The 12,795-nt window shown below is 34.8% G+C and overlaps 1 protein-coding gene across 4 annotated transcripts in view; it reads left to right on the top strand.

Moving 5' to 3' along the window:
- LOC130649610 (golgin subfamily A member 4-like) overlaps window positions 1-7,448 on the top strand; it is a 28,327-nt gene extending 20,879 nt beyond the window's left edge. For 2 of the 4 annotated variants that reach the window (XM_057455928.1, XM_057455931.1), the window contains 3 exons: window positions 1,423-3,019; window positions 3,279-3,487; window positions 5,596-7,448. In XM_057455928.1, coding sequence (XP_057311911.1) covers window positions 1,423-3,019; window positions 3,279-3,487; window positions 5,596-5,712 — 1,923 coding nt within the window. In that variant the 3' untranslated portion in view covers window positions 5,713-7,448. Of the gene's footprint in view, window positions 1-1,422; window positions 3,020-3,278; window positions 3,488-4,297; window positions 4,334-5,595 lie in introns of all 4 variants that reach the window. The other 2 variants (XM_057455929.1, XM_057455930.1) reach the window with 2 other exon arrangements.
- Window positions 7,449-12,795: the final 5,347 nt, after the last annotated feature.

Consider the following 12,795-nt stretch of genomic DNA (forward strand, 5'->3'; position numbering starts at 1 on the left):
TGTTTTATATATGACTCATACAATCGTGTTACAATCGACTTGTCTTTCACGTTTTCGTGTTGTTTCAAAACACATATTCTGTGTTCCTACTCCGGTTTTATGATCTAATGTCATATCTTTATTCCTGATCCAAGTTCCGCTTTTTTTTTGATCGTTCAAATCACTAATCAAGTGAAAACGTCTTTACTATTTTGGATTTTCACTTAAATTCCAATCATTCATGTCTTGTCACGTGATCGAATTAGTTTTATCCTTTAACAGGAAGGACATAGCTTATGGAGTGTGTTAACATGTGTTTAGAATTATTCACAGGATGCTGGCAAACATTCTTTAATTTTTTTTAAAAACTTGTTTTTCCACATGCTTGTTTTTATTCTGTTTTACAATCACGTGTACATTTACCCCTGCTATCCTTTCACATTACTTTATATTCAGGGGGTCGTGCTTTTCTTTCGGTGGATACTTCACTGTTAGTGTCAACGGCGTCCTGTGTGCGCACCGTGATTTTTGTGTTTCAGATATGAAAGTTGAAATGTTGTGAGAAAAGAGAATTTCGAAGTGTTGCATGATGAGAGTTCAACTCTTAAAGAAATTTTTTATATACGAGATTATTTTTCGGAATAACAATGTACATAATAATTGAGGCTTTATATATTGTCTCGATGGATGGGATTCGTTTCACCTGGTTTATTTAATGATAACATTCGCTTTTTTCACTGCACTCGTAGCTGTAATTTCGATTTTCTTTAAAATGCCGAGACAGATTTACGAAAGACCTTCGAGAAAACCGAAGGTAATATTTTACACTCACTCTTATGGCGGATGCTTATTTCATCTTCTCAGGATGACCCTTCCAGTGTGATTGTCCACATAGGGTCATTTAGAGTAACAGGCGTTATCGGAAGTATTTTATAACATGTGCAACAGAAAAAGCACAATTCAAGTGTTTTAGGTGTGTTCACAGGTGTTCTACACTGATATCAGCAACCTTTGAATTTTCCATTTAGCATATGTTTTCAACAGCACGCCTCAACCAGTTTGCATGTGTGGAGGAGTGGAGGTTGTGTGCAAGCTATCACATACTTCTCTTGAAAAAGTCTCTTCTTGTTTTTTAATTTTATGAAAATTCTGATTTGTCGGTACACAAGCAGAGATGTTGTCGAGACTGTGGTAAACTTTGGGAACGTCTTTATATAGGCCATAGTAGTTTTTTTTCGTACTGTTTTTAGTTAGTCTTCATGACTTTCAGTATTATAACTAACAAACTAGATTGTTTTTAACCAATTAGGCAGCGTGATTTATTATTTTAACAAATCAGGCATTGTAATTACGTTTTTAACCAAACATTGTAATTTCTTTTTCTAAGAATATGTATTCTGGCTTTCTTTTGTCATGCCATAAACTTTCCCAAACTTCTTTTAGGATTCTAGTGGCAGTCGAAGTAGCTTTAAAGAGGTAGATTCAAAGTTTAAAAAGACGGTGTCTGTCGATGAAATTGAAAACATTAGGCAAGAGTACGAAGAAAAACTCGATTTACAAGCTGAAGAACATGAAGAAGAGCTCAATCAAGTTCGCCAAGACATGGCTATTGTTATCTCCTCTTTAAAACAAGGTAACTACTCGGATACCATTTTGGATTTACAAGCAAGAATTAAAGAGCTTGAAACTGAAATCGAGGATTTGAATGCGGGTTTTAAAAAAGAGAAAAGCAGCTATGAACTCAAGCTTAAACGTGCCGACTCGGCGAACTTCTTCGCGCTGCGACGAAACGAAGAAATGGGTTCGAAAATTTACCAAATGCAAATAGAGCTTGAAGAGATAGACCGAAAGCATCAAATAGAATTACAAGCATATATCGATAAATTAGGAGTTGATGATGGGAATAACGTGAACGAAACATTGAAAATAAACGAGGAGCTGCAGGAAAAGAATCGCGACTTAGAGAAAGCTCTCGAAGAGCTTCGTTCTAGCAGAGATGATGAGATGGAGACGTTTTCTATGCAGCTAAGGACGGAGAAAAGAGAAGCCATTGAAGATATGACGGATAAAGTGTTGAAACTTGAAGCGCTCATCGATGACATAAAGGAGCGACATGAGCAGGATATAAAACAGTATGAACGAGTTAACCGCAGCGAAAACATGGAAGCTGCTGCGAAGGAGAGCGAACGTATCAAGGAGCTGGAGATTGTTTGTGAGAATCTGAAAGTTGAATATGAAGAGGAGATCGAAGAACTTTCAAAGGAGCATAAAAAAGAAGTGGAGAAGTTACGGGTTTTCTACGAGAAGGAGATAGGCGATATAAAGAAACGTAGTTCGAGTGACGTCGACGGGACGTCACCGGCATCGCGAAAATCGTCTGTCGACCAGTCTACTGTCACGCGACAGTTGAAAGAGCAGAAAGAGAAACACGAAAAAGAAATCGAACACTTAAAGTCGAAGCATAGAGAAGAGAAAGAACTACTTATGCAAGCTCAACAAAAAGATGTTGAAGATATACGACAGCAGTATGACGAAAAATTGAAAATGAGTTACAAAGAAGGATTGCGCCGTCACAGCGTGTCGGAAAGAAAATCTGACGCAACGAAAATGAAAGAATTGATCTCCGAGAAAGAAGCAGTGCAGTCGAGGTTACTTGACTTTGAAATAAAATACGACACTGACACGAAGGAGCTAAAAGATAAAATTCAGCTTTTGCAGAAAGTCATATCGGATTTAAAAGGCGGTTACGATCAGGGTTCCTCATCGGTAGAATTAAGTCAACAAACGCTAGATACTTTATCGGAAAACGAAAGTCTGCTCGAGGATGAGTCGCAAAAAAAGTTAAAGGAAATACAAGAACAGATCGAACGATACGAGCGCCGGATCGAGTATTATCGTGAAAAATCGCAGCGCGAGAAAACGGAGGAAAGCCACCGTGTATCGGAGTTGCAATCTGAGATTGTGGACCTGCACCAAGAAATAAACAATATAAAACAAACCAAACGAAAAGAAGTATACGAGAAAGAAAAGAAAGAGAAATGTAAGACACTTTTTTTCGTGAAAGGTTTTTAAGTATCACTCTCTAGTCACGTGGTAAGTACGATCTTATTTGTGAATGAACAAATACGTAACTTTTGAGTGAGGTAAGCTTGTGTACTATACATACTCAAGTATCGGGATCTGGACTACTCGAATCTCGATTACCCAGACCACGTGTGTGCTTCGGATATTTTGTAAAGGGTACTGTACTTGTTTTGTTAACAAGTGTTAAATGTTTGTGTATAACATGTTTTTTGTAGCTCCGCACCACAAAAGCCTTCCACGACGAAATACTGACGGATCAACGTCAACAAGGCGGCATACGGATAGTGATGCTGTCAAGACGCGCCTTCGAGAACGCGATCCTAAAAAACGATGGTCTAATTTAGAGGAACGATCGGAGGTAATAGCTCGATCTATCGCAGAACTGGATGGCAAACGGAATCCTAAATTAGCTACCCTTCTGAAGGTTTGACTCAGATATATTTGGCTCGACACGGATGTAATTCCATCCTTAAAAACAACTTGTATGTCAGAGTGGTTCTAGTGGGTGGGTTTGGGTGGGTTCCTTTTCCAATACCATGCTCATTCTTCATTCATTTTCGTCCAGTTCTTGGTTTTGATTGACGGCTTTGGTAATTTATAATGTTGGTGGACACTTTGAAAGAAATATCATTTATAGTGAACTATACGTAACGCAAAAAGATAATGCGAAGAATTTCTTTTGCGCTTTTACGTTAACTACAATATGTTTCGCGGAGTAGGGGTTCAAATTCTTGCAAGTAAAATAAGCCCTTTGTGTGATTTTTAGTCAAGTGTTTTAAAAGTCATCTCTGCTTATTTTCATGATTCACATATTGATATTTCTTTTAAGGTGCCACTAATAAAATTGCATGCATTTTTCATTAAAATCACTTGTTCGTATCTCACGCTACCATTTTACATCATCATTCACCTCGCTTAACCATGCACTACACGCACGATGACATGCACGTTGTTCCATATTTTTGTACTAGACACGATGAAATAAACGAGACAGGGAAATAAAGCACTGAAAGAAAAGTGGAAGTGAAAATATCTTTAAAATCTGGATTCCTACAATTTCTAAAAAACCTTGATGGACATAAACCCTAAAGTTTCTTAAGTCAGTCCAAAAAATATTTGACAATGTCCCGTAGGAGTTCTGCAAAATCTTCGGGAAACAATGTCTACTTCCCTTCCACGTCTTTTCATTGCTAGTTTCCCACTCCATCGTACATGTTTTGTTTTGCTGTTTTAGATCACTTCAAGAACGCCTTCTAGAACGAACAGATATGTAAGATAAACTTAAAACTTTGAAATAATATCTAATATATTTAAAGATAATAACAATAATTACTAAAGTAATGACAAGATGGGACGAAAAAATCACGAGCAGTAGATTATCCCCGCCCTGCAATTATTTCGACTATTTAAACCCTAAAACAGGACTTGACTCCCGTCTCTGTTAGACAACCATCTGGCTCACCAGTGCGATATTCCCTTTGTAGTTAAAGAAAAGCGAGACAACGTTAAACTTAGTAGTGTTGATCTTGTGTTGGTTTAAAAATCCAAAATAAAGAAACACAATATAATGGAATATAATTTTTACTCGATTAGTTTTAGCGTATAAAAAAGTAAAGGCGCTCTTAATAAAAAGTCTGAACCTCCTTATCTTCTGGGTGAATGAGTTTACAAATATAACGAATACTTTTTTCACCCCGTGATAGGTATGACAAGTAAAAATTTTCCGATTTGCTAAATCTAATGTTTATATTATAATAACAATAGTTTAAAGATAAAGTAATAATAATTTATATTTTATATTTTTGTATCTATAGTGTTTACATTAGTACGATCTGAAAAATATAAAAGGAATATGGTATCATAATACAATATAATTAATAAATAATGGAAGTATTTATAGTAATTATAATAGCATGTCTTTTCACCAAAGACTGGACAGGATGACACGAATTTATTTGCCATTCAATATTCCAAAATTTATTTACTCACCTACGTAACCACTATGTTGTATAAACATAAAAAAATGTATAAACATACGACAAAATTGTGTGAACATGCAACAAAATTGAATGAACGTACGTCAATGTCGTATAAACATACGACAAAATTGTGTGAACATACGACAGAATTGTATGATCATTTCTCAATGTCGCATAGACGTACGACAAAATTGTGTGAATATCCGACAAATTGCATGAACATACGTCAATGTCGTATAAACGTACGACAAAATTGTGTGAACATACAACAGAATTGTATGATCATTTCTCAATGTCGCATAGACGTACGACAAAATTGTGTGAATATCCGACAAATTGCATGAACATACGTCAATGTCGTATAAACGTACGTCAAATTTTGTTTGAACATTCGCTAAAGTTAGCTTACGAAAACGTCATAAAAGCAGACTAATTACTCTATCATCCTGTGCAGTCTATCGCACTATATTTAAATAAAACATCCTTTTTAAACAAAATAAAAATATAACCTAAAGACAAGCTGTGTAATTGACAAGACTGCTTAATTATTTAGAAAGATGAGGGAAAGTCAGGAACCGTTCTTGCGCGTAAAACGCTATGGGAGAATATTACGGTAGACGAAACTTCGAAAACGAAAAGTTTGCTCTCGAAAACACAATCTGTGAAGTGATCTGTTTTCACGTCGTTATCAAACAGAACCGACCGTGATTGATATGGCGTTGCGATGAAATAGTCACGTGGCTGAAATCCAAGGTATAAATTCATGTGGGAGAGACTTCCTTGAAGGCGTAAAAAGTAAAGATCTCCCTTCAATTAAGACATATATATTTTAGGTAGAATTTTGTAAGGAAAAATAATTTTAACAATTTCTCTGAACACATACATACAAGCTAAAAAAAGTATCGCTTTCACGACTTGTAAAAGTTCTTTTTAATTTTATTCATTATATATTGTTACCATCTGATTGCAGACTGTGTTGTTGAGTTTAAGAGAAAATTCTTATTTATTTTTATTATTATTACTTAGCAATACTTTAACGAGATTAATTTTCGTGGTTTTTCGCTAGTTTCGCGAAAATTTATCAAAATTTAACTATTCGTGAGAAGAGGAAGTTATCATTTTTACATTTTATGGAACATATTGAATTTTACCATATCGAATTTTACCATATCTGTTTGTTTATTTTTTCTGCGTTTCTTATTAATATTTGTTCTTATTGCCCATAATAATTCGCGAATATTTATCGCAAAAACCACGAAAAAATCCGTTTTGCGGGAATTAATCTCGTTAAGGTTAAGTGTGCTATCAGAAACGAAATTTTGAACGAATTCAAATTGCACAAGACCATGTTTGGAATGAGTGGTGTGGTTCTAGTATATTACTTCTAGTCTTGGTTTTTACTATTATATGGTTCTTAAGGTAATTCATATTGAATAATCTTATTCTTTTTTTTCTTTGGTTTAATAGTTGTAAATAAACAAATATTTTAGCCTCTTATCAGAAGGCCTGTCATTAAACTTGTTATGACCTTATTTCACGTACTGATGCGAAATCCCAGACTGGTTATAATGGCTACCAGTTTCGTGTTAGAATGTCACGAATTTAGCGGATACACAGACGTACAACGTCTCGCTACTTGCATACAGTATCGGTTGCAACTTCACGCCAGGAACAACATTGATTGAAGTGTGCATATTATTGACTTCAAAAGTCATTTAAAAAATGTCAATTTTTCATTGTGATGTCAACTTCAAACCCAGCCCTCCTTTCCTATTCATATCGATCAAATCGATAAGTTTTTATTTGCTATGTATTTCAAATGCAAGTTCATCTCTTGTTGTAACTGTGATTGGATGGATCGTCAAGACAAATTAGCGTTGATAGATTATACGAAAGTGTAAATGCCAAGCAGCGTACAAAGAGATATTCAAGTTGCATTTGCAACGGGAGATGAATGATAAATTTATATATTTTTTTCTTTTAACTAGTATTTAATTTTATATCTTATATATTTGTGAGATTGAGTGCAGTCCGACTTTCTACAACAAGAGTTTAGGAAAACATCCCTTTAAGAAATGCCTATTTAATGAAACGCCCCTATGATAAAACGCCAAAAAACGCCCACTTAGTATAAAACGCCCAGTATATATTCTGTCTTTGAAAACAGTCTAATTTTTAGATACTTTGTATTTATGAAGATGTAATTGAGTGTGAACAAGCAAGTGTAAACCAGGCCTTTGTTCCGTAATGTTGCGTTTTTTACTTTTATTACTATGGAATGCTTTTTGAAGTATGGAAAAACTGGGTTCATATTTAATTATATATAAATATATATATATTTGTTTATATAGGCTGATTACTTTTTATACAATCATTGTGCAGAAGCATAATTTACATAAAGTATAAGTGCTTGTTTTTTTTGTATACCCAAATCCGCCCCCAAATAATTTTAACTCTTGAATTTCCGAAATTTTCTAATCCTTAACACCAAAGGAGAAGGCACGAAACGTTTTTCCTTCCTGCCGGCTCTACACGCACGCAAGTTTTATATTTGTAATTACCGAAATAAATGAAAAGTGAAACTTGCTAAAATAAGTCGAAGAATTTATTAACTTTTAGCCAGATAGCTATTAGTAGTGCTGATCATACTGTCACCTTTTAGTGAAACCACACCGCCGGATATATTTATGGTGGAAACGAACTTGTTAATGCTCAGGAATCTTTCTCCTGTATAGAAATCTTGACGCAATCTCGTCCCCAGGTCTCTTTTTTACCTATGATATGTTGAACGATTAACTTGTAATACGAAACCTTGGGTTGAGAGAAGCACTGGGACGAACTTTGATTTTGATCATTAAAACAATCTTTCATTGAGTAATTTTGAGCTCATTTTCGTCCCCAGAGCTCTTTAAAATTAAAACCTTGTGGTTATCTCAAGGAGCTCTGGGGCCGAGAATGTAAGCAACTACTTTACAGAATATACAGGTTTTCATAAATAAAAATAGCGCCCGTGTATATTACAAGAAGTGAACCCTTAAAAGGAGGCTTCCCTAAAGACAGCCTTAAAAATCTGTTTCTTTTATACCATACATTAAAAACCACTATTGGCAATAATGAGAGTTCAAAATTTTAAGCGAAGGATCACCACATAAGTTCTTCCCACGTGTCAAAACAATTTAATTCGTTCCACACACATAACTTTGTTTTTCTTCGTTGTTTACTCAATCTTATGATGTTCGTAATCGTAGGTAAAGCAACTTTCTTTTTACGAGTTTCAAAATGTATTCTCGCAGTCTCTTCTTTCGTCTGTTAAAAAGTACACCATCCCAGAAATGCTGAAAAAGCAGAAAACACTGTGGAAAGCCATGCACAAAAATAGTGAAGACCGCATTCCAGATTCTCTATCTGCCATTTTAATTTTAGCTTGTAGACAACGACCGCTGACCCAACAAAAATAGCGGCAAAAGTCATGACTGCTGACGTAACATACCCTTTAACAGCATGGTCCAATAACGTTGCCACTGATGTAAAAATACCAAGTAAATTTAAACAACAACAAATAACAGTTGCTGCTTTACATACAACTAACCAAGGTGGATTGTTTTTGTCGGGTAAGGCGTAACAGATTTCCGCGTTTTCACCGTAACATTTTCTCCACAAACCGTAAGTAACATCTACACCCATATTTTCTGACCAATTATTACCAACGGTGGAGTACACACTCAATCCAAACGAAGTGGCAGTTACCAAACATAACACTATTTTTGGAACTGTTATTTTGATCTTTGCCTTCCTTTTTATAAAGTAGTTATGAATCCGATTTAAAACGGGGAAACGTACACCAGATCGGATCTCTATTGACATTCCAAATGAATGAACACAAATATTTCTTAGTTAGTAAATTCTACTAAAAAACAATGAAATGTAGAGAAATGCAGAAGTAACCAATCGATATATTCAATTACTGACTGTACAGAGTATGTAAAATATGTACGAAATACTAAACTTTGGAGTGCTGCTCCAGAAAATTTCATAGTGTAAATTGCAGATTGAACTTGTAAGGTGTGTTACATGCACTGATAGTTTGTATTTAGAACGTTTTTTAACCTACTAACAAGTATATCTTGTTGTTTACAACCTATTGTTAAAGATAGTAGTGTGTTCTGCTCTTAAGTGGTGTAAATTTACACACACTCAGAAAACAAGAAAAACACGTCACCAGTGTGTTAGTAAAAGAGTAAAAAATGTTGTATAAAATTGAGATTGTTCATCTTTATGAAATACGAGTAACTCATCGAAATCTCTCTGTTTACGTCTAAAACAAAATTTAAACACTCCTGTTACAAGCAATCATTCTATAAAAATTAAAAATTCAAAAAGTAAGAGGAATTTTTTCTAATAAGAGAGGTGGGTTGCTAATTGTCAATTAATATTAAGCGAGAATACTTTATTCAGAATCTTAGAGTATGACATTTTCACTTCGTCTAAAAATCAGGTTGAACGAGACCAAATTTATGCTTCTTTGTCTTGCCTACTCCTCATGGAACGAAAAAGATATGTTACGTTCTACTGACTTTAACATAACATCTTATCCAGAGCTTCTGTTTGCTCTGTTGATATTAGTGACCCTGGAGACAAAGTTAAAGGCGCCCATGATGCAAACAATTAGCACGAGGAAAATACCAGTTTACTTACTTAATTGGTAAATTTCTAAAATTAAAAAAGTTTGTTAACCGACAGATCCACGATGCAAAGTTTCTTTGCTTTCTATTTGAGTGAAAAGGAAGCCAAAAAATTATAAAGAAAATACCACTGTTTTTACTAACTTAAAAATTAGCACTTTTAAACTTATTTTTCATGAAATATAAGTATATTTCAGTCCCTAAAAATGTTGTTAGACAATATTAATGATAAGGTCAATATACTTAACCTACTTCCCCACGAAGTCAGCGTAATAATTCAACTTGTTAGTTCACGAACCACCCACGTTTTTAAAACAACACTATGAAATTATGCGCGCCAAATCCCCACACATTTAACCTTACCAACATAATTTTAAATATATTCTTCACTCAACTTTATTTTTTAAAATAACTTAACACACTTAAAATACAAGCGTCCTTGCGAATCTTTTTTTCTTTCCAAGCACAACACCAACCACACAAATTATACCAAAATATTGTTATTTCTGCTCAAACCAGTTTTATCAAAAATACGTCTTCCATGACCTTTTTTCTTTTATCTAAATATATTTTAACATTTTGATAAGTCATTACAAAGCATCATTAACAAAATTTAATGACATCCTTGGAAAAGTTAATTAGGTATAGATGGACGATCAATTACCTCTGAACCATCTACACGATTGATGCGTTCAAATCTTAACCTTTGATGAAAATACGTTTAGGCCTATACAGAGCTTATTTGGTTTCTCTGCACATAAGTTTGGGTCGTAACAAGACGATGTGACAAAATGGTTCTGATAGGATTTGGCCATGACGATAAAGAAATAGAGATTATTTTTAAACTAATGGACACCAAAGGTTTAAAACGAAACTAAAAATATCAAAAATGGAGTGTGTTATAAATGGATTGTTCTCAAGTTTTGAGTTTTTGAAATATGAATAAAACCAGGACCAGGTATTTACAGACTGACTGCAAAAAGCATTGCTCCTTTAGAATTACTGGAAAAAACTAATTAAAGTTAATGTAATCTTTTTTCTAGTTGTATGTCCATGTGATTTGTCACGACTTAAACACATCGCTTCCAATCCTTTTTTTTTTGTTTCAATCATAGAAAGATAGCGAGTCCTGAGAACTAAATTGAAAGTTCACTGTAGCAACTCAAAGTATGCTGTTGCAAGTCGAAAATTTACTGTGGTAGCTCGAAAGTTTACTGCCGCAACTCGAAAGTTTACTGTCGCAACTCAAAAGCTTACCGCCGCAACTCGAAAGTTTTATGTCCCAACCCGAAAGTTTACTGCTGCAACTCGGAAGTTTACTGCCGCAACTCGAAAGTTTACTGCCGCAACTCGAAAGTTTACTGTCGCAACTCAAAAGCTTACCGCCGCAACTCGAAAGTTTTATGTCCCAACCCGATAGTTTACTGCCGCAACTCGAAAGTTTTATGTCCCAACCCGAAAGTTTATTGTTGCAACTCAAAAGTTTACTGTTACACGCTGAAAGTTAACCGTAGCAATTCGAAAGATTACTATCGCATATCCAAAGGTTACTGTCCGAACTTGAAAATCTACTGAATATATTGAATATACTCGATGCTGAATACTGATTTCCTTTTACTTGGTTTCCATTTCGCAAACTCAAAACAGTTTTTAGCTTAGGTTGTTCGTGTCATTAAACCCTCATGAAACACACTGGTTATTGCATTGGTTGTTGATTTTTAATGGAGACACAAGCGTAATGTTTGATGCCGTTTAAATGCCGAGCGTCGTTAAACGTGCGTCTGTCGCAGTACCGCCATTGATTTATTGCCAACTGCAAGTTTCTTATTGCTTTAGATTAAAAATCCTGGGGACAAGGTTGGTTTTTGATAGCAGTTACCATATTGTTAACAACACCCTTATTGAGCAGTTAGAGAGGCGAGGTTAAATACACCCACATAGCCATAAATCAAAATATACGACAGGATAGCCACAAAAGAAGAAAATTGTTATAGCAATCGTTAAGCATCGCAATTAACTTTTGAACAAAAGATTTTTCAAAACACACATCGTTTACGGGTGTTGTTCATTTGGGTTTCACAACAACGTCAATAACAAATTATTTTCGCGCTTTTTTTGGATTTACATTCAGTTATTATAAATCAAAGTCGACAAATTGGCAAAATGCCCTGGGAACGATGTTGATGGCCAGCGTGTTAATTGGCTGGTGAGCGTATATGCTTGGGATTGGCGAGATCATTTTCTGTTAGAAAGAATAGGATTCGTTCTCTGTCTACTTTTTTGAGCAACTTAATAGTAAAGGATGCACATACGAATTATTGACACAAGAAAGTTTATTTTTTTATGTTGCAGAAAAAAACACAAGAATTCTATCCTCGACAGATTCTCTTCTGGTATACTGATGTAAAAAAGAAACGAAAAAGTGCCGGGGACGAAGTTACAAGAATCCAGTCTATATTAATACCAAATATACCGTAAAAATTGGAAAAACATCAACATATTGAAAAGAGAGAAGAGAAAAATAAACAGAAAAAAATATGTATTTCTTTAATTCAATGTAGCTTATCTTGTTGGAAAACTGGGTCAAAAATTGTAACATTTACCCTCAACCTCATCCACAGGGATTTTTCCTTTAACGTCGCTTCTCATCACAACACCACAATAAACCTAAATACACCAAAACTTAAGGCTACAATGACATATCATGCAAGCTTTAAAGGACCGCGTCAGCCACATGAGTTACATGAGATGTCTTCTTTCATCGTTAGTTCACCAAGGGTTTTTAGATTTTTTACTTTAGGACCATTCTAATGTAAAATACCCTAAAAAGCACCGGGGACGAGGTTGAAGTTTAGCACTATTCGTTTGAATCAAAAAGAAATAATTATTAACATCGCATGGCCTCTGCTGAAGATGATGACGAGTGTTGCATCGTCGACAAAAATAAACTGTTGCATATGTATTAGGGAACTGGAAATATGGGGCATCTTCAAAATCCGAGAAAACAACATTTTTAATGGTCCAAATATAAACAATATTATTAACTAGTCGTTAGCCCGTGGAGAAATCCA

This window comes from Hydractinia symbiolongicarpus, chromosome 7 (assembly GCF_029227915.1).
Source record: "Hydractinia symbiolongicarpus strain clone_291-10 chromosome 7, HSymV2.1, whole genome shotgun sequence".
In the NCBI taxonomy this organism is placed as follows: domain Eukaryota; kingdom Metazoa; phylum Cnidaria; class Hydrozoa; order Anthoathecata; family Hydractiniidae; genus Hydractinia; species Hydractinia symbiolongicarpus.